At 37.8% G+C, this 22,415-nt stretch overlaps 2 protein-coding genes across 2 annotated transcripts; both read right to left on the bottom strand.

Annotated features, from left to right (window-relative positions):
• Positions 1 to 912: 912 nt before the first annotated feature.
• On the bottom strand, positions 913 to 22,041 carry LOC123864796 (inactive hydroxysteroid dehydrogenase-like protein 1). Its single transcript, XM_045905481.1, has 6 exons — positions 21,756 to 22,041; positions 9,159 to 9,281; positions 7,830 to 7,940; positions 2,740 to 2,960; positions 1,627 to 1,854; positions 913 to 1,081 (listed from the first exon to the last, which is right to left on the bottom strand). Exons 1-6 carry the CDS (start codon positions 21,916 to 21,918, stop codon positions 971 to 973), a joined length of 957 nt encoding a protein of 318 aa, XP_045761437.1. The 5' UTR covers positions 21,919 to 22,041; the 3' UTR covers positions 913 to 970.
• LOC123864636 lies at positions 14,671 to 17,375 on the bottom strand. The gene is made up of 2 exons (XM_045905235.1): positions 17,133 to 17,375; positions 14,671 to 17,040 (listed from the first exon to the last, which is right to left on the bottom strand). The coding sequence occupies exon 2, from the start codon at positions 16,999 to 17,001 to the stop codon at positions 15,166 to 15,168; it is 1,836 nt and encodes a 611-aa protein (XP_045761191.1). The 5' UTR covers positions 17,002 to 17,040; positions 17,133 to 17,375; the 3' UTR covers positions 14,671 to 15,165.
• Positions 22,042 to 22,415: the final 374 nt, after the last annotated feature.

Here is a 22,415-nt window from a genome sequence, read left to right as displayed (position 1 = left end):
CGTCGGGGGTGTTATAAATTTTTAATTTACACTTGTCTATAATGAAGGGGTTATGCCACAATATAGCCTCTATAGATAGAATATATAGAACCAGCTGCTAGTACCAATAACATAACATGACTCCGAAAAGTTAGAGGTGCGAGCCCGGGATTGAACCCTCCACTACCAAATAAGGGGCGGACGTCTTAACCACTGAGCTATCACGACTTTTTCGTTTCGTGAATCGTGATATATCAACTGGCATGACGCTCAGTTAGAGATTAGTGTGAAACTAGCGCGCACACATACACACACTCTACACAGTGGTAACTAGAAGCCCGTTTATGTTATGCATTTTTACATCCTACCCTCAGTCCTACGGGAAGGCAGATCTTCAAAGTTGAAGGAACGACGCAATAAAACGATTCAGGATGCATGGAAAAACGCACAAACAAGTTCAACATTCTTTCTTCACCTATGTATTATAATCATCGACAGTCATTATAATATTATGACAATAAAATAATCAAAATCAGTTCACCAATTTATATTTGAAATTGCTTATCTACATTCTACAATATCACAAAGTAGATTTTAATAATTAAATAAAAAATTATTATTGACTCACATATCAGAAATAATAAATAATTAATGGCAGTTAATATAAATAAGTATTAATTAATTGAATAGAACATACAAGTTCAAACTTTCATGGAATCATGGAATCATACTTTTCTTTACGAAATTAGTTCAAGGCATAAATAGAATGACATAAAAATTCTGAACGTACAGGAATAATAAGACAACTAAGATAAAATAAGCATAATCTTGTAAACTTTTCATAAAAAAGCCTGGCAAATATAATTTGTAAATTTATAAAATTACTATGTATTTACATTTTAATATCAACCATAACTATCATTAGTACCTAGAAATCAATAAACCTAGTTGAACAAATTTGTACTAAGCGTTTAGCTAATATATTGTCTACTCATTGTGCCTTAATTTTAACTTTCTGCATATGTTCTTCTCGAAATCCTCGGTTCATGTGAGCGCCAATTTTTATTCTCAGCCACTCAGGTGCTAATTTTATGAAGAAATACTGAAATAAAAAAAAACAGAACGTTAGATATACTTACTTTGATTATGAAATTAGTGGACTTCTGAAAACCCTTTCATTTGGATCTACGTTTAAAGCCTACATGGAAAATCTCAAACTCCTAGGATTCAGTGGTTTAACAATATTTTCTCCTTTTATATCTGATTTGTTTATAAAATATCGGCCTTCACTTTTTCTAAAATAAGTATTTTTTCATACCAAACTTGGCCCTTATTGTACACATTCATAAAATGTTTTTGAGCCCATAACGCAACAATCATTGATTTTGATAATACTCGTATGTTTGTACGTCATAACTTGAAAATAGTATCGGACAATCATTCATCCCAGTGTCGGACCGCAAGAAAAAAAAAAACAAAAACTTAACCGTGTCGCGATTAATTTTCAGTAGAACTGATCAATACGAAGACCAATTATAGGTACCTATAGTAAAATGAGCTATATTATTTTCTGTCCATTTATTGATTCTGACCATAAAATCTGAAAAAATTGTTTTTGCACATTTTTCCATATAATAGAATATCCACCTGTATTCCATGTAGCCAGTACCCGGTGGAAGTTTGCACCCTGCCGAGCGTGCAAATCGCGTTGCGCGTGTACGTGGTCGCATCGGGAACCAGCAGGTTTCCGTCCAGCAGCCTCTGCGAGAAGGTGTTCATCTTCGTGGACACGAACAGAGGCGAGACGTGCTGCACGTGGATCCCTTGAGGGGCGTACTCCTCGCGGACTGCGAACGTGAAGTTACGGACGTAGACCTGTAAACATGATTATAGAATTATATACTGTCGTGTAGCAGAGGTGAATGGCGAAAAGGAGGATCTGACAATTATAGCAAAAAATTTTAGAGAAACTTTTTTCATGTAACATCCGTTAGGTCAATTTTTTTCGTACAAAATGTAGCTTATATGTCACCCGGACCTTTACGACAAATCAATTGACACCTCATTCATCAAAATCGGCCCTGTAGTTTAGGCGCTACGGTGGAACACACAGAATCTGGATACAGACATACATACACACATGCATACACACATACATACACACATACATACACACAAATATACATTTTATTTATTTATTTATTTTATTTACATACAGACTACTAAAATCATAACCCTTCCTTTTGGCTTTGACGCAGTCGGGTAAAAATTCCCTGTTGAGCAAAAGCTAAAGGCTTCCTTAGGCTTAGGGGTAAGCCTTGAAAATTCCCAGGAGCAAGATATCAGCAACAGCGATGGTAAAGTGGCTTTGTGATGGCTGCGCCTGCGAGTAACCAAAGTGCAAAATAACACCATGTTGGTTTGATTTCGGTGAAAATTCATTAAAACCTTGGGCTCGAAAATATTGCATTGCAAAACTGCATACTTTGCAAGCCTGTGGGCCTATCGGTTTGCGTACAAGTTGAGTTGTAACTTGTACGCAAACGCTGCTTTAAAAATATAATGCCGCATTATATATTTTTGAAGTAGAATAAGTAGACTCGCCAATTTCCAAACCTTTAGGTTGCAAAAAAAGTGATAGGTAAGTAAGTATGTCTGCATGACCCATTGCTTCGTCTAATAAGTTTTGGATTTTTTTTTTTCATTCAAAGAGTTGCATCTTATTCTTAGTTCTTTGCTGGCAAGATTGGATAGAATTACCTTGGTAGCAGCATATACAGCCATCAGCGGCAGCGGCTGCAGCTCAGACCCTGAAGACACGTTGACCACAGCCCCTCGACCTCTGGCCACCATGGAAGGCAGCACCATACGCGTCATGGAGGTCACAGCCCCTACGTTGACGTTGATGATCTCCCACGCCACCGCGGGGGAGAGCTCACATAACGGCATCGGGTATTCGTATTGCTTACCGACATTGTTCACTGCAAAAAATCTAAATATAATAAAAAGGAAAAGGTGTTAAAGGTTGCAAGTTCTGTAAGTTCTTAAGTATGGGTTGCGTGGAAGAGATCACTATAGTGATAAGGTCGATCTATCCTGTATTTTATTCTTTGTCATAGTATTAGCCCTAATTCGCACGAGCGTTATAAAAGCGTTGCGTTAAAACCCGGCGTTGGCGAGTATTAACGTTGTACGCGTCAAAAAAGCGTTGAATAGATACTTGGGAATACATGTCCATTAAAAAAGCGTTCAAAATAGTCGCGGGTATATAAGGTAGTAAATTCATACTTTTTATGGCTTTAATTTTTTTATCAACAACGGAACGGAAATTTAAAGTATGTATATACGTTTGGCGTTAGAGGTTTTGTGTTTGTGTGTTTTTTGTTACCGTTTGTTTTTAACCCCCGACCCAAAAAGAGGGGTGTTATAAGTTTGACGTGTGTATCTGTGTATCTGTGTATCTGTGTATCTGTGTATCTGTGTATCTGTCTGTGGCCTCGTAGCGCCTAAACGAATGGACCGATTTTAATTTAGTTTTTTTTGTTTGAAAGGTGGCTTGATCGAGAGTGTTCTTAGCTATAATCCAAAAAAATTGGTTCAGCCGTTTGGAAGTTATCAGCTCTTTTCTGGTTTTCTTATTACTTTTATCCCAGGACCACCAGAGGTTACGTATTTTCTGACACAGGAAATATGTACGATTGAGTAGTGTTAGTAAGTACTAAGAGAGCATGCCTAGCCTACGTGCTAGCTTGCTTAGACGGCCAATTTTCAGGTATCTGATAATCAAGGTACATAAAACCATTACTTACCTCACGTAAATTCTCCAAACTGATTTTTACGTATATTTTAGGCAATATCCTTAAAAATATGTCGCCAATACTCCCAGACACTTCCGGCGTCGGCCGTATTACTTTGCAGACGCTTTAAAGCTCCCAAAATAAGTAATTACTTAACTGCACGTAAATTCTGATGCTCTATTTTTATATATGTCCACCAGACAACTATTTTAAAACCTTTTACAAGAAGACAGACCGATCCAGAGGGCCAATCATCCCCTAAATTCAATTTTAATGCCTGTGGGTTTGAGCGCGAGGGCATCATTATCTACGCGCATGAGACTGAGTAAGACATGTATTAGGATATATTGACTTCTCTCTCACTCTCTTATAGTTTACTTATGTCAATTAATTATTAATATTAAAAAAAAACAGCTAAAAATTAAAAAAATTGGAGAATTCACGTGAGGTAAGTAATGTTTTTATGTACCTTGATTACCTGATACCTGAAAATTGGCCGTCTAAGCAAGCTAGCAGGTCTGTAGGCATGCGTTCTTAGTACATACTAACACTACTCAATCGTCCACATTTCGTTCGTCAGAAAATACGTGACGGCTGGTGGCCCTGGGATCTTTCACTATTGTAACAGAGGTTCATAATATTATGTCAATTGGCAAATGTCAAGCTGTCAAGATGGGGCGCCAGCCAGGTAACCTCCCAGTGTGCCTGGATGCTGCTGGTCCCTTTTGGATGCGTCCGAGGGGAAGAGCAGTGTTCGGGCCGGTGCGCCCCGGTAACATGGCTAATAATTTCTCTTCGGAGATATTGTTGGCTATGGCTAATGACCTGGCAGGGGGGGAGGTTTCTCCGCGTGTCCCTCTGACTAGCAGAGGGCACAGTGGATGAAGCGGAGGATGGGACGCGGGTGACGTGCGCGTCCCAAGGTCGGGGGACGCACTTCGTTGGTGCGTCCCGGAGGTGCGTCGATGGGGACCGAGCAGGTCCCCGGTGGAGGGTCTGCCTTAGCAGACGTCGCTGGCTGGGTCGCGGTTGTTTGCTTCGGCCGTTCCCGTGACCCAGTCGCCAGGCGACGCGCAGTAGCGCCGCTGGGGTTTAGTGGGTATTCCGGTCGCCTCTCGGCCGGTGAGTCCCACATACCCTCCCTCCGGGGGGGATGCGTAAATGCATTCCCCAGCGTCAACAAAAAAAAAAAAAAAAGCTGTCAAGATGGACGTTGCCTAGATACATAATTATTTATTTGAAAATAATGTTTTGGTAAACTCCGATACTTTGGATCGTAGGCGGGCGCGGAGTTTCTAATTTATAAAATATAATCACAGTTAAACGAGAAAACATCAATTCAATTATAATATCCAACAGTCAACCAAAGGCCACGAACACATCGATGCCACGAACAATCAACCCAAACCCAAACCATAGTCAAACTATTTTTAGGGTTAAGTAGGTATCTGTAGAAAAAAATTACCGTGGCTGAGGTTCCCGCATCGTAGTCGCTTTGTCGCGCAGGTTTGGATGATGCATTAGGCGCACCTTCTTTATATTTTATCTGCTTGAACTCAGCTTATTTATTTTGACAAAATACGTTAAAAATTCATCATCATCAGGATCAACCCATCGCCGGCTTACTACTGAGCACAAGTCTCCTCTCAGAATGAGAAGCTACCACACTGGCCAAGCACGTATTGGCACACCTCACGCACCTTTGAGGGAGCATTATGGCCAACTCTTAAGCATGCAGGTTTCCTGACGGTGTTTTCCTTCACCACTTCGTTGTCTGTCTGTGTGTCATCTTTCAAGAGAATCAAAACTTATAAATTGGGTACTTCTCGTTTACGTAGAATCATGAAAGGCAGGTAGCAATATCTTATAGCCCAAGCACTCTACTCCTGTGGCCCAAGTAAACAGAAAAATCCGACAACTGAATTGTCATTACATAAAAAAAACTTGTACGGAACTCTTCATGTGTGACGCAGACTCGCACTTGACCGGTTTTTGAAAGTTATGTCAAATAAAAATTTTACAGGACTTTGTCTGTGGTGGCGTTTGTTGGCGCGCGTGTTGTGACTTTTTGGAGTGTTTTTTTGTTAGAAGTGGCCGGTTTTTGTGTCCCGCTGGTGTTTATTGGTGGTGGAACTGACCGAGGAACTGACTGAGAAGCGCTCTAAAGGGGCGCCGCGTGTATGTCGGCGGGCGCCAGCACAGACGAAGTCCATACTTATACATATAGTTTTCCTAACTTGTTTAAATAACTACACACTTGACATTGGCTAATCAGTGTAAAGCCAGACGAGAGAAGAAAAAAAAAAAAATTTTACATGCAATAACAAACAAAATGAAATACAAGCCACTTTATTCCTTATTTCATCGGGTGAAAGTCGATTTCAATTTAATCGTAGGTATATCTTGAAAAGCGAACTATTATACGACTACGTAAAATGGGTACATTTTTAAAGCAACGACATGCTAGAAACAGATATTTCGTTTTGGTCGTGTTAAACTATGTGAGTCATTCAGATAATTCTTGATTTAGTGATGTTCGGTCAAAAATATTTCATGGAACGTATAATTAACATAACATTGATGTTACTTTTGAAGAGATATTAGCTGCCTTATTGGATTTATATTATTATAGAAATTGGGTTTTAGAATGGCACAAATAAACGGTAATTTATGAATAAAAGTTTAAAAAGCGTGAAATAAAAATTAAATTAAAAATTTAAAAAACCCCCGACACATAAACCTCTAAAAAGTAAAAAAATAATAGGTAAGTATGTATGGGCCCTTTAAGAATAGTATAAATAGTAAAGTTTTTATCCAAGCGTTCGTTGCGTCGGGGGACCGCTAAAGACTATTCTTTCTACAACAGATGACTTTCATAGTTTATGATAGGTAGCGGTCCCCTGGCGCAACGAGCGCTTGGATAAAAACTTTACTATTTATACTATTCTTAAAGGGCCCATACATACTTACCTATTATTTTTTTACTTTTTAGAGGTTTATGTGTCGGGGGTTTTTTAAATTTTTAATTTAATTTTTATAGGTAAAGATTTGTATCATCACAGTTTTTATCGTTCGTATTTCGAAAGACATGTTTTTGATGAACAAGTGAATATTTTGTTTGCCAAATTCCTTTCAATTAATTTTAATTATTAGGTACTTACTTTTGTATTTTCATTATTTTCAATTACCCTAGGTCCTACCTACATACTAATTTTAATTGTTTTTCTTTAACTATATGGAGATACATGAAAACGTGCACTTTTTAATTAAGATAATTCAATTAAGTATTTAATAATAGCTATTATTAAACACTTATCTTATTATAATGTGTAATATTCTTTTAACTACCTTACTTACCTAACTTTTGAATTACCTTAATTAGAAGTGCATGTTTTTATGTAAGATCTAAAATTATCTCAAGCTAGATTAATTATTTTAAGAGTTACCGGTAAGAATTTATTGGTGATAATAATATATTATACCGACTTACCACGGTGCGTGATTCTGCGGATTATCACGCACGGCTGAACGACCACGGATCATAGTCATAATAAACGACGGATCGGACGCATGGCGACGAACGTGTCTGCGCTACGACTGACGGTACCCTTCCCATGGTGCGTCGGTGCGGGCTAGCCCGCCTCCGTCCGCAATATCACGCACCGTGGGAAGCAAGTATTAGGTACTAGAGGATGCACGCGACTTCGTCCGCGTGGATTAAGGTTTTTAAAGATCCCGTGGGAACTGTTTGATTTTCTGGGATAAAAAGTTGCCTATGTTAACTACAGGGACGCAAGCTACCTCGCTCGGTACCAAACATACAAATTGGTTAAACGGATGGGTCTTTAGGATTCCCGTGGGAACTTTTTGATTTTCCGGGACAAAAAAGTGGCCTATGTCCTTCCCCGGGATATAAGCTAACTCTATACCACATTTCGTCAGAATCGGTTAAACTGTTGGGCCGTGAAAAGGTAGCAGACAGACAGACACACTTTCGCATTTATAATATTATAAGTATGGATTATGGCTATTTAACAATCATGGTGTTTATACCTAGAATGCCTATGGGGATATCTTTGAGTTCATTCTCAATGTGCTGGTACACTTCGGGCCCCTTCGCGAAATCCGCAACGATCGTCTTCGTCTTCACGCTGTGAAGTTTTTCTGGAACACAATAGAATAGAATAGTAGAATAGAAATATTTTTATTCAAAATTCAAATAAACTTTTCCAAGTACTTTTCAATCGTCAACTTGTCTACCACCTGGTTTGGATTACCCTTACTACCGAGAAGAACCAGTAATAAACTCGGCGGTTGCTCTTTGCAAAAATTACGCGATTGCAATTTGCAAGTAGAATAAAAGTGATTGCAGTCCCGCGCATTTCTGGAGGAAGCTGCAAATCCAAATCCACGCTGTTAATCTAGACTAACTATAATAAATAAATATATACCCTAATAGTTATTTCAGATAATGCTCAATTTCAAAAAGTTCAGAGGAAAAAAAATACTGAATGCTGTGCGCACTTGACCGATTTTTTAATTTTCCGGCAATAAAATACATACTGGTACTTAGTAGTATAAAATTATATCATGACTATTATTTATTATGTATATTATTATAACTATTTCTGTGTAAAAACAAAATCACCGAGGCGTGTAACTTTTTCGTTGCAATTCAAGGACAAAGACCTTATTTATCAATTTAACAAACATACCTACTTATTATGCTATAATCTTATAATTTCTTATGGTTGATTTTTTTGTTTGGCTTGTATTGTATCATTACACTAGAGGATGCCCGTGACTTCGCGTGGATTTAGGTTTTTAAAGATCCCGTGGAAACTGTCCAATTTTTCTGGACAAAAAGTTGCCTATGTCCGACCCCGGGATATAAGCTGACCCTGTACCAAATTTCGTCAGAATCGGTTAAGCTGTTGGGCCGTGAAAAGGTAGCAGACAGACAGACAGACACACTTTCACTTTAATTATAATATTAAGTAAGTATGGATAATGTTTCTTTTTGGACAACAACTTATCAACAACAGCATCAACCCATTGCCGGCTCACTTCTGAGTAGGTACGGGTCTGCTCTCAGAATGAGAAGGGTTTGGCCGATGTTTTCCGTCACTGAATTTCATGAACGTCGCAATTTTCACTATTCTAGGCCAACGGGAAGTAGGTAAATACCATATAGGTTTTCGTTCCCCCGAATTAATAGACACGACAGGTAAGAAGTGATCCTATAAGGGTTCCTTTTTTCTTTTACGGAACCCTAAAAATGAGCTCAGGTAGATAAATAATATTATCAGTTACCTGTACCGGCGAGTTCGTTCAGTAGCATGCGTAGGGGAAACCTCCAATAGTTATCAGATATATACCAACCAATCTCCTCAGCGACGCTCTTCAACTTGTCAGGGTTTCTGCTGACCAGCACCACGTTGATGCCTCTCTGCGCCAGCTCCAGCGCGTATTGCTTGCCAATACCGTCTGTGCTGCCGGTTACCACTGGAAAATTAAGCATTGGTAAATTGATTATCTAGTAAAATACCCCCCCTATTCGGGGGTTCATCCAGAGGGTCAATGATGTGGGCCTGAGGGCCTCTAACTTTTCTTTGGCTAATACACTGTGCGACAAAATGTTTTTTTTTTTGTAACATTGATTCAAATAGCTGATTAATATCAATTTGGTGGCATCTCACTTGCCACCAGGTGAGATGTCAGTCAAAGGTTATCTTGTCATGGAAATTTAAAAAAATATACCTATTATGTGGAAAGTTCGATTTTTGGAGGCTTTCTGACGCAGTTCGGAACTGGTAAAAGTAACCCATTGACCATAACCCAGTTTTGGAAAGCGAAAATGGCTCCGTGGGATCGAAAATGCAGTTTCGCAACAGCCAAATGTCACGTTGCGACAAACAGTTGCGCTTGCGCAGCCGACGACGATGCCTTCGATGCGCGCTGGAAGGCCTTGGGAGACATTGGAGACGAGTTAAAGACAATATGTACCTACTAGCGATGGGCATGATTGCTAATTTGAAGTTGAGTATTTTCATTTGGTGAATGTATTTTTTCTTTGTAAAAGAATGTAAATCTGGCTGACGTTTTCTCCAGAAGAAATAATAATTATTTTCTTTGTGCGGCAATGCGAGATCAAATTCCCGCGTAGCCGAAACCGACTCAATATTGATACTGTGAAGGCGGAATTACAAGTGTATGCAAAAATGTTTATACATTTGTTTCACAAGATGAAGAGCTTTTAGAAGCTGTTTCTGTAAACAGTAAATATTAAAAAAAATATCTATGTAAAACACTTGTCTCCTGTAAAAAGATCTAAAACCCGTATTTTTCATGCTGGTAGCCCGTAAACCACCTGCCACTTCTTGATTTACGCCGTAAATCAAGAAGTGGCAGGTGGTCACCCTATTTATAACCATTTTTTTTGAAGCAAGATTTTGAAAGTACCAGTGAATGATCCTATTCTGAAAATTCTTTTAGACATTATCTTCGAATGCTATAGGGTCTATAGCATTCGTAGATACATAATGTGTCTGATTATACTTAATTTATAGCCTAGTAGGCTATAAATTATAATCACGCGGATGGAGGCGCGGAAAAAAGCTAGGAGGTAGGTATAGTATACTAGGTATTTACATATACAAATAGGTTATACCTATCTATTTTGGGTGCATCATGTGGCTTTCACTCGTTTAACTATCCACTAAACCTGATAAGCCACTTAAGATATAATTGACCTCGGCCGTTATTTGAATGTAATGAAGTGTAGGAGATTTTTACGCAGTAGGTGCCTAGACCTACTTACTGCGTAAAAATGTCTTACACTACTTACTTAATCGAATCAAAACAATTTCAGGGTTATCCTAACCGGTTTATTCTTTTTGAATTATGTATTTTGCATAATATGCAATTTTAAAGTCTAATTTTTAAAGGTGAACGATTTGGAATTAATTTTTAGGCTCAATGCAATGATATTAGAATATTATTCTAACATCATTGGCTCAATGAAACAACGGAGCGTAATATAGATTATAAGAAATCGAATAAAGCAATAATTACTTATTAGTTCCGCGATGGAAATTAGAAGCCAGTGTGTGGTGAGCCTGATAATTACCTACACAATAAGTAGGTAATTAGCAGCATTTCTAATGCTGCTAAAATATTTTCCGCGGAAAGTATTTTCATGTTAAATAAAGCAAAATCATGATTTTTATTTAATTTTTAGGGGTCCGTAGTACTACAAAAGGAAAAACGGAACCCTTATAGGATCACTTTGTTGTCTCTCTGTCTGTCTGTCTGTTCGTCCGTCCGTCCGTCGTGTCTGTCAAGAAACCTATAGGGTACTTCCCATTGACCTAGAATCATGTTTGGTAGGTACGTAGGTCTTATAGTATAAGTACAGGAATAAATCTGAAAATCGCGAATTTGTGGTTACATCATAAAAAAAAAAATTAAAATATGTTTCAATTTAAAAAATAAGATAATTATACCAAGTGTGGTACCATATGAAAGGGCTTTGCCTGTACATCTTAAAACAGATTTTTATTTGTTTTTATGTAGTCTTTGATTTATCTTGCAAAATGTTGGAAAAAATATCCGAGTACGGAACCCTCAGTGCGCGAGTCTGACTCTCACTTGACCGGTTTTGTCTTTAATAATGAATTCTAAGCCCCATAAACTAACGCTATACAAAACATCACATTATTTATTACTACAGTAGGTACATTTTCACAGCGCCGAACCATCAAGCGGTATTTGGTTGCGTAACAGAAGACGAGGCAACAGTTCTCTCAAGTCGCTAGAGATGATGACTCTACCAACATACTTGAGTGGCGTAACTTTTAATGACCTCCCTTCATGGCGCATTGGTGAGCGTTATGGTAAGTATATTTTAGAGCCTCGATAGCTCAACGGTTGAGGAGCGGACTGCATTCCGAAAGGTCGGCGGTTCAAACCCCACCCGTTGCACTTTTGTCGTACCCACTCCTGGCACAAGCTTTACGCTTAATTTGAGGGGAAAGGGGAGTATTAGTCATGATTAGCATGGCTAATATTCTTTTTTTAAAAAAAAGGTTCCCCGTAAGGGCAATTTAGAAATTCATAATTTGCAATATTTATCTACTCAGGTTACGCTACGCCTCTCGATTTTATTTTAGTCTAATCAATGTTCCATATCCTAGAATAAGATTGAAGAGGAAAGTGGTGTGACAGCTGGTATCTGGTACCTACCTAACAATTTTTAACCCCCGACCCAAAAAGAGGGGTGTTATAAGTTTGACGTGTGTATCTGTGTATCTGTGTATCTGTCTGTGGCATCGTAGCGCCTAAACGAATGAACCGATATTAATTTACTTTTTTTTTTTGTTTGAAAAGTGGCTTGATCGAGAGTGTTCTTAGCTATCATCCAAGAAAATCGGTTCAGCCGTTTGAAAGTTATCAGCTTTTTTCTAGTTACTGTAACCTTCACTTGTCGGGGGTGTTATAAATTTTTTATTTACACTTGTGAAAATGTAGTACAGGACGAATACGATTTGTAAAGTACGCTCAGTAATTTCGACACTTTCCTCATCGGGGGTGTAACTCAGTGGTAGAGTGTCTGCTTCGCTGAAAGTCCTGGGTTCAAATCCCAGCACCTCCAAAACTTGATTACTTTTTATAAGCTTGTGGTTTTTACTTAGGCATTTTTTTCAACGTGGGAACTTTTTGATTTCCGAAACAAAAGCCTATGATGTCTTTCCTTGGGATGTAAATATAGTTTACATCCCAAGGAATTACATCTTGATCAAAATTCGTCAATATCGGTTAAACGAAACAGTTACACTTCCGCAACAGTTCATCACAAAGTTACTTAGGTATGTTTTAGCATGCTACTTGCTAGCATTACTAGTAACTACTTATTATTACGCAAAACAAAACAGCAATTTCCAAAGCTACGTTTTCTATAAATCGGCAATTAGCAATTCGTTTCAATTATAATTATGACGCAAATCGAAACTAACAAAACTGTGAAGGCGAATTTATTATTACAATATCAAACTTCATTCACTTTACAGTTAGTTGCGTATCTTTTGTCATCAAGGATACCCAACCTATTTTGCGGTTGATTATGTTATCTATATACATATAATAAAATTGTAGAAAAGTGGTGTCTGTACAATGGAAATATATAAAAAAAAGTAGCAGGGGTTGTTATTATATCGATGCCGAACTCGAAATTGTAATAATATTTTTTTTTTGTCTGTTTGTCTGTTTGTCTGTTGGTCTGTTTGTCTGTGTGTTTGTGCACGCTAATATCAGAAACGGCTTATTCGATTTAGATACGGTTTTCACTAATATATTTTAGTAAGCTTCACTTAGGATTTAGTGTTTATTTCATGTCAATCGGTTCATAAATAAAAAAGTTATGTCAATTTAAAGAATCACGGCGCCTCGCGCCTGAGCGTCCGTGGCTATATAAGGCGCGAAAAGTCACTATTCCACGCGAACGAAGTCGCGGGTACAGCTAGTCTTTAAATATGGGTAGGAGCTAACCTAGATTCCACATCAAATCCTACCACATTGCAAACCACAATTCGAAATGATTGGAATGGAAACATAATCATACTATATACTTACCATAGTAATATTATCTACCTACAATATGTATTAAACACGTACAAAAAGATAAACTAACTGACTAACACAGCGATTTTTACTCTCGCGAAAATTCGCGCGATTAATATCCGCGTACGGAATTTCATCTATAGCGCCATACAAGCATACAACTCCATACTGATAATATTTGCGTGAATTTAATTCCGCGTGGGTATCAAATCACGGATTTTTTCCGCAAGTGCAATACGTATTGCAATACGGACTCAAACGCGACGCGCAGCTGGCCGAGTCCTTAAGTCAAAGACAAAATCAAAATCATTTATTCAAAGTAGGTAAATCTATACTAATAAATAAAATTGGAGTGTCTGTCTGTAATTTCGAAATAACTACCGCATATTAAGGTCATATGGTTATTTGAACGATACTATAACCGAATCACACGTTTTTAAAATTTTTGTCTGTCTGTCTGTCTGTCTGTTTGAAAAGGCTAATCTTGGGAACGGCTGAACCGATTTTGACGGGTTTTTCACAGACAAGTAGAGAATTGACCAGGGAGTAACATAGGCTACTTTTTTAACCGACTTTCAAAAAGGGAGTTGTGTTTTTCTACCTATGTACACCGAAATCTCCGAGATTTCTGAACCGATTTGCGTCATTTCTTTTTTAATCGATAGAGGAACTTTGCGATATTGTTTCATAAAAAATTTGGAGTCCAACTCCTCAATCCTGATGCTGCAGGGGATCTGACCAATCCACGCGGGCGAAGCTGCGGGCATCAGCTAGTAAATAAATAAATCTTTATTATCTTAGTAGAACATTATTTACAGACTTTGGTGTGAGGCTCTGCCTCCTGATAAAGTGAAAACTGTATTTCAGGAGGCAGTGTCTTCCCATAATATAATGTACAGCACAATATAATATAACCACTTATAATAATTTAATACTTAACAAAAGGTAGGCACTATTGTACTCCTTTTGATGGTCGGAATTGTTATATTTGAACGATATATTTGAACGATATATAGATATGGTGATCATTAATTAAAAACTTAAGCTACTAGGGTTTCAAACGCGCCCAAGTCTGAGAAGAGCCCACAACAAACTCAGCCGGGGGGGCCTATGAATTATGAAACAGGACCACCGATGATAATAAATACGTGAGTAGGTATAGATGGTAAATGATCCTTTAATTTGTCAGTAAGAATATAGGTAGGTAATCACTATCTTGTGAAACGGTAAATCGATTTTAGATGCCTTGGCTGATCAAAACTTACATCAGATACCGTAAAACGGGGCTACTTTGAACAGGTTTTGGAGGTTTTTGGATTGTAACTTTTTTTTTACGGCTCGAATTTCACTTTTTTTTACGCCAACAGAACAATGTGTCCTTTGGTTATCAGATCTATGGCAAATTTAACCCCCCCCCCCCCCTTAACTCCCTACTTTTTTTAATTTATTAAATGTCAAAGTAACCCCAGAAGTGGGGTTTCTTTGACAGGGCATTGAAATGCAACTGAAGTCAAAGATAGTCAAAGCACGGGTTACTTTGACATCATTTTGACCAAAAAAACTATTATTTTATTGAAAACTACATGGATTATTCTTTATTAACGCAATAATGACACTTAATCAGTCTCTTAAGTAATAATTAAATTATTCTTTATTAATTCAATAATGGCACTTAATCAGTCTCTTAAGTAATAATTAATATAATTGAGATCAATTTAAAAACAAGACAAGGTAACAATCAATTTTGGCAATATTATAAGGCAAGAAACAATTAGTCAGAGTCATCCTCACACACGACACATTCGTATGACGGATTGTTTGAGCCCTTATTGCACATCCCACACACCCAGTTTTTACAGGTAATGCAGCATATCCAGTCAACAGAATGACGGTAGAACCTATAGTCGCACCTACAGATATAACATAAATTGGACTCCTTCTTATTCTTCTTCTTGTCCTTTTTCCTGTTTTTGATTTCCTTCTTGCGAACCAAACAACTCAGAGGCACATCTTCGTCGGAATCAGTCTGGTTCTTTGTAAGCAGTCCAGAGGTAGAAGGTTGATTATTCTCGAAAGCTGAGACATTTTCTTCTATTTCAGGAGAGTCATCCATAGTTGGAAAATCTAAAATAGAAATCGATTTTGGAGAGTTATTGAAGGTGCTTGGCGAACTGACTTCTGGCATAGGTGGGGAATCGATTTCTGGAATATCGTCGATGGTGGGTGGGACATCTATTTCTGGGGCATCTTCTTCTGCATTATCTCTTTGGCTCGTAACCAATATTTGTGCTCCTGGCTTATTAACGACTTTCCTCCCTCTTCTGTGACGAATTCTTTCAGTATTGTAACCCCTCGTCTCTTTTAAAAACTCCAGCAGACAGCTATCTAGGATACGTCCTGTTTCTTGTTCGCGTTCACCTGGGAGCTTTTGTAAAACAACTTGAGGGTCGAAAGGGTAAAATCCCGTAGTTCTGAAGGAGCTCTGCAAATTTTTCATCAAATTGGGAGCCATTGCATCCATCAGTCTCTTCAGTAACATGGGAAATTGTGGCTTTGGAATGATGCCCCGTATTCTCGATTCCTTTCTCCAAGTATCCAAAATCTTTCTCCATTGTCTTTTTAAAGGACCATATATACCCACATCGAGGGGTTGCATTATGTGCGTCGAGTTTGGTGTTAAAGTCGTAAAATGAATGTTATTTTGTATTGCTGCCTGAACGACTTCAGGTGAGAAGTGCGAAGCTAAATTATCACCTATGACAACTGCTTTTTCATTTCCAATTCTTTCTTCCTGGATGCTCGGCAACAACAACTTGAAGAACCATACCTCGAAGAGGTTCATGTCAAACCAACCGCTATGACTATTTCTGTAAATTGTTCCTAGTGGGCCTCCCATTGTCCAGTTCTCGTACAGGTGCTTTGATTTGTAGACAACCATAGGAGGAATCATTTTTCCGTCTGCTGTGCCACAAAACATGATGCTGACCGATGATTTGGAATGCTCCTGGACTCGTTCGACACGTCTGTGACCTCGAGGGACTAAAACTTTTATTGCCCCCGGGTCATCAGTCACGTTCGTCTCATCATAATTGTAAATAAGACCTGGACGTGTCTCCTCCAGAGCTGGTCTCACATTTTCAAAAAATTCTTTTATCTCATTAGGACCCACTGATGCCCTAGCAGGTTTGATATTTGTGGCCAGTCTCTGAGTAAGGTTGTTTCGCGCTGCAAAGTCGGTCACAAAGTCCGGCCCCGGTGAGTTGTCTTTCCATTGTTTTATAACCCTACCTTCCCTGGTGACCAACATCTGAACAATAATTTGGATATCGCGTTTAGTAAAAGGAACACCCCAATCTGTTAATATTTTCAAGGTATCGGCTATTAGTTTTTCAGTTTCAGGAGTCAAAACAGTTGGATGACCCGGCTTTAGTTCATGTTGGTGGTGAATTTTGTTTAGAATAGTTGTTCTATTTATTTTATACTTCTTGGCAGCCGCACTCTGGGTAAGAAGACCTGCCCTCACTTCAGCAACGGCTTTTGCAAGGGTTTCATCGCTGTAATTTTTGTAACTCCGGGCACCCAGTTTTCTTTTATACTCTCTGACCATTGTAGTTCATTTGTAAATACAAACAAATACAAAGGTAACCTAAAACAAATAAAAATCCTTATTTTACACCAATTTAATCACGAATACTCACAATTGTAGTTTTATTTAAGTAAACAATACAATAAACTTACCGAAAAGTAAAGATTTTTTCGTATTTTTGCACCACCACACAACACAACAAACTCAAGCGACGAACCTGTTCGGACTAGTCGGCGGGCGCGCTATGACGCGTTCCCCACACCCCGCGCCTCACGCAATATTACTCGAGGTCACGCGCACTTGCTGAGCACAAGTAAAAACCGATTTTGGCGCTCTGTCAAAGTAGCCCCAAAATCTGTCAAAGTAACCCTGGAAGTCAAAGTAGCCCCGTTTTACGGTACTCATTTTTGTCATTAAGAGTAAATGTTATATTTTACCTGGATTACCTAGATACTTTCAATTTTATCTGTGGGTAATCAACGACCACATTGTAATCTATCTACTGTAATCAAGTTTTACAGGTAATGGTTTTCTTTCGCAATCTGAAACATACGTTGTTGCACGTAATAGTCGTAGGTATAAACTGAGTATCTATTATAAAAAATCGTTAAAAACAGATTGTTATAAGTTTATGGATAATTAACTTACTATTAGATTATAATATAATATTATGCACATTGTAGAAGCTATTGTAAATGCACATACACATAAAGGTACACGTATTAGACATACCTACATAATATTATGGCTATACTATGTTCCCAGGCGTAAATAGTAAAAATTCGGTTAAGTGCGACTCAGACTCGCACAGGAATGGTTCCGTATCGTACATGAAATAACACTTTTTATTAAGTAAGAAAATTTTAGTAAGTATTTGTTGTTATAGCGGCAATAGAATTAATACACATTCTCTGAAAATTTCAACTCTACCTATTACGGTTCACGAGGTACAGCCCGCTGACAGACAGACGGACGCACGGACAGTGGAGTCTTTAATCCTTGGGGTATGGAACCCTAATAAGAGAATTATAGTTTGAAATTCCTTATTCTAAATGCCATTGGATAATCTGGGAAATTTTAACCACTAGGATATATCACCACTGCCCGGCTAGCATGGGCAGTAGATAAAAATTATATCCCCCGATTATATCCACTGATGTCATACAAATCAGTGGATATAATCGGGGATATAATTTTTATCTACTGCCCATGCTAGCCGGGCTGGTTTCTCATTATATCGCCAGTAAGTAGGTATACCAGGGATGAAATCTAAACGAGCCACCATACACCGCCGACCCGTAGATAAAATACCTACTCGCGCGTTTTCAGTGATATATAATGGACTAGCGACCCGCCCCGGCTTCGCACGGGTGGACATTTATTTTTTCTATTTTCCGGGATAAAATATAGCCTATACGGATTCAAAAGAATCCCTCTAAGTAATGGTAAAAGAAATTTTGAAATCGGTCCAGTAGTTTTTGAGCCTATTCAATACAAACAAATGTTTCCTCTTTATAATATTAGGATAGATTAAAATTAATTGGGTAAGTAAGTTGGGTATTTGTAGTACCACAAGTCCTACCTAAGTATTTCAGCGATTAATTCACTCTTTTTTAGACTTGCAACGAATAGTATATTCGGCAGTATACCGAATACCGAATATTCGGCGAGGCCCCTGACCGAATAGCCGAATATTCGGCAAAAGTATTCGGCCGGATTTTAGCGCCAAAAACTATTGTTTCGCGCTCCTTTGCTTTGTTCTAATGTACTCATCGCTCTGAAGTTGGGATGGTCTACGAGAAAAAAAGAAGTAAACTACTTCCTAAAAATGCAGAAAAGTTAGTCTTTCTGCACCATAACCTTCCCCTTCTAAATTTTGATTATGAAAATAATTCAAATGCATAGAAAAATTCTTAACTTGTTTAATACAAAAAATGATTAAATTATGTACCTGTTTTATGTACCAATGACTACTTAATAAATGATTATAAAAGAAATGAGAACCTTACCCTTCTAAATTTTGATTACCACAATAATTCAAATACATAGAATCCTCCATTTTTCCAATTCAGAAGATGATTATGTACCTGTGTTATGCAACAATGACTACTTAAATGAATATAACAGAAATGAAAATATGAATATACTTATACGTAATCAATCGATTTTAATTTTTCATTTTACCAATTATTTCTCTACGACAAAATATTATATTATTTAAGTATTCGGTATTCGGCCGAATAATATGTAGATATTCGGTATTCGGCCGAATAATATGTAGATATTCCGTATTCGGCCGAATATAATAAAAGCAGCCGAATAGGCCGAATACCGAATAGTAACCGAATATTCGTTGCAAGTCTACTCTTTTTGCAATATTAAAAGAAATTCTTTAGAATGGTCCGGTTTTACCATTAAACCTTGACCACCAATAACAAGCAAAGTTAGTTGCAAGACAATATCTATTGATACTTCCGTGATTAAAGTTACAGGTATTTGTTTCTATAAGTTAAGAAATCCGGACTTGTGTAACTGAATTTGTTTTATTAACCATCAAAGTTTAACCGTGACCATAATGTAACTTTAACCACTCGTCGTACAACTAGGCCTCAGTTGCCTTACCAGTTTCCACTTAAGAACCCGTTTACAATATGTGCTTAACACTTAGTCAACTAATATTTAAATGACCTTCACTTGAGTCACATTCGAGTCTATATATGTACAATTACTTCGATCAAGAACAATAAGCAATAACCATGCAATGCTAGTGCTCATATAATAGCAATTCTGTGTGACATATCATTCTAAAAGCCTTATTTACGGTTTTTTTAGGCCTTAGCAGCTTTTAGTATACCCACATTACGCGAGTACCTAGGAAATAGGAATTACTATATCTAAGTTCATAAACTCAGACAGACAGACAAACAGACGGACGGACAACAGAGGCTTAGTAATAGGGTCTCGTTAGCTCCCTTCGGATACGAAACCGGAGGTCCAGGGTTTGATCTCTCTCGACACCTCTATTTTTTTTTTACTGCGTTTTAACTAATTAAGTAAATTTTGCTTTAACGGTGAAGGAAAATATCGTGGAGAAATTCACATACCTGATATAGGTAGTTACCTGAGTTCTTAAAAATTTATTTATTTAGACATCTTTATAATAATAATAAGTATAAGTAAGTATTACAAAAAAAAATACAGGATACGCTTAAAACAAAGGGCGACCTTATCACTAGATATAATTTAATATTCTCAAAGGTGTGTGAAACCTGCTAATCCGTACTTGACCTGAGTGGTGCACTATATTTTTTCATTCTGAGGGGAGACCCTTTTTATTCAGTTCTCAGAAGGCCGGCGATTCACGATTGGATGATAGTGATCAATAAATTATGTCGATAATTATTATAATAATAAAACATAAATATCTTCAAACAAAATACCTGTTTAAATATATTATAGTTATAATATTTAATATATGATATTACATTAATTTTCATAATTTAGGTATAATTTAATCGGCACTTGCGTATTAACTAAGTAGGCGGGTAACACATGTGCTACTTTTTCTTTTTTCACTAAACAAAAACATTCTCTGCTTTAGCAACCAGCCTTGCAATCAAGTAAAGCATTGCACTTTTACGATAGGTATGCCTATTACTCAGAAGTTAAAAGGCTCTTATATATTTTTTTTAAAGAATATTAGGCATGTTAAATGACTAATATTCCCCTTTCCTCTCCAACTAAGCGTCAGGCTTGTGCTAGGAGTAGGTACGACAATAGTGCAACGGGCGGGGTTTGAACCGCCGACCTTTCGGTTTTCAGTCCACTCCTTTACCGGTTGAGCTATTGAGGCTCTAAATATTATTGTACTAGCTGATACCCGCGACTTCGTTCGCGTGGATGTAGGTTTTTAAAATTCCCGTGGGAACTCTTTGATTTTCCGGGATAAAAAGTAGCCTATGTGCTAATCCAGGGTATAATCTATCTCCATTCTAAATTTCAGCCCAATCCGTTCAGTAGTTTTTGCGTGAAGGAGTAACAAACATACACACACGCATACAAACTTTCGCCTTTACAATATTAGTGTGATAGTGGTACATAGTAACAGTATATGTGTCAGGTCAAAGGACACAAAGGTGAACGCTCTAGATCAAGTGAACCTAAACAAATCTACAACTAAGAACTACATGCTTCAACCCACGCTTCAAGTCATCCTGTGTAAAATTTTGTATCCGTTTTATCCACCCTGGAAGAAGATTGTCAAAAATGGTCAAAATTTAACCTAACTAGACTCTGATACAATTTGGTGCAAGTGACCCTAAAGTTATGTATAACAGTATTGATAAGTATACAATATCACATGTCTTTGATTTCAATCCGTTTAAAAATGTGTCCTTTTTTGTTCACCCTGGAAGAAGATTATTTAAAAGGGGCAGGGGTATGACAAAAAACGGAAAACTAGACTACCTAAGCAGTTTGGTGCTTAAGGGCCTAAAATTTAAAATTTTGTGCCCTTTTTTATCCACCCGGGAAGAAGCAGGCCCAAAATTACAAAATTTAACCAAATTAGATGATTTAATTTCGTGCAAGTAGGTACCTAGACTTAAAACACTGATGTTTAAAATAATTATTAAGTATACCTACTTCAACCCAAGTATTTGTATCCTTTTTTTGTTCACCCGGGAAGAAGTGTGTCCAAAAGGGGCAGTATCACAAAACTTAACCAAACTAGACTATAAAGTTTCGTGCAAGTGGACCTAAATGATAAAACTTACCAGCCCAAGGTCCAAATCTCTTCGACAAGGGTAACACTTCCGCGGGCATGAAGTATGGCATGAGGAACGAGGTTATCAATTCCAACACGCTCCAGAGAGTGTCTATCAAGAAAACGGCCACCACGATCGCGCCAACTACCGCCAACGCCAAAACCACCAACATTTTCACAGAAATTCCTCCAGAATCACTCAAAAAACTGTATTGAGTGTTGAATGTTCGTATTGGGTGTTTTAGAAAGTAAAGTACGCGTCATCACAACATGACGGCCAGTCGGGTACTAACTGACGGTTATATTATACGGATACCTACCGATGCCTACCACTACGTAACCATTTGATTGTAATTATTATTTATCTTACAAATTATGAATTTTATCTGTCCAGTTTTGGTGTAAATGGCATAGGTCACCATCTGTAAAAGGTTAGCAAACAAGCCGAAATGGCAATCCTGCACTTATATATTTTTTGTAAATGCAAGTGTGTCTGTCTGTCTACTAGCTTTTCACAGCTCCTCCGTAGTCCGTTGAAGAAGCAACTTAGAACCGACCAATGTCAAATGAGCTCGGTGGTTATCATTCAATTAGATTAGGTTAGACACTGAGTTAGCGAATCACCCTGCTGATTTCGAGTCTCAAGGCGGACCAAGAAAAAGCTATTTGG

The sequence above is a fragment of the Maniola jurtina genome, chromosome 1 (assembly GCF_905333055.1).
Source record: "Maniola jurtina chromosome 1, ilManJurt1.1, whole genome shotgun sequence".
Taxonomy (NCBI): Eukaryota; Metazoa; Arthropoda; class Insecta; order Lepidoptera; family Nymphalidae; genus Maniola; species Maniola jurtina.
This window is presented reverse-complemented; position numbering and strand designations above follow the sequence as displayed.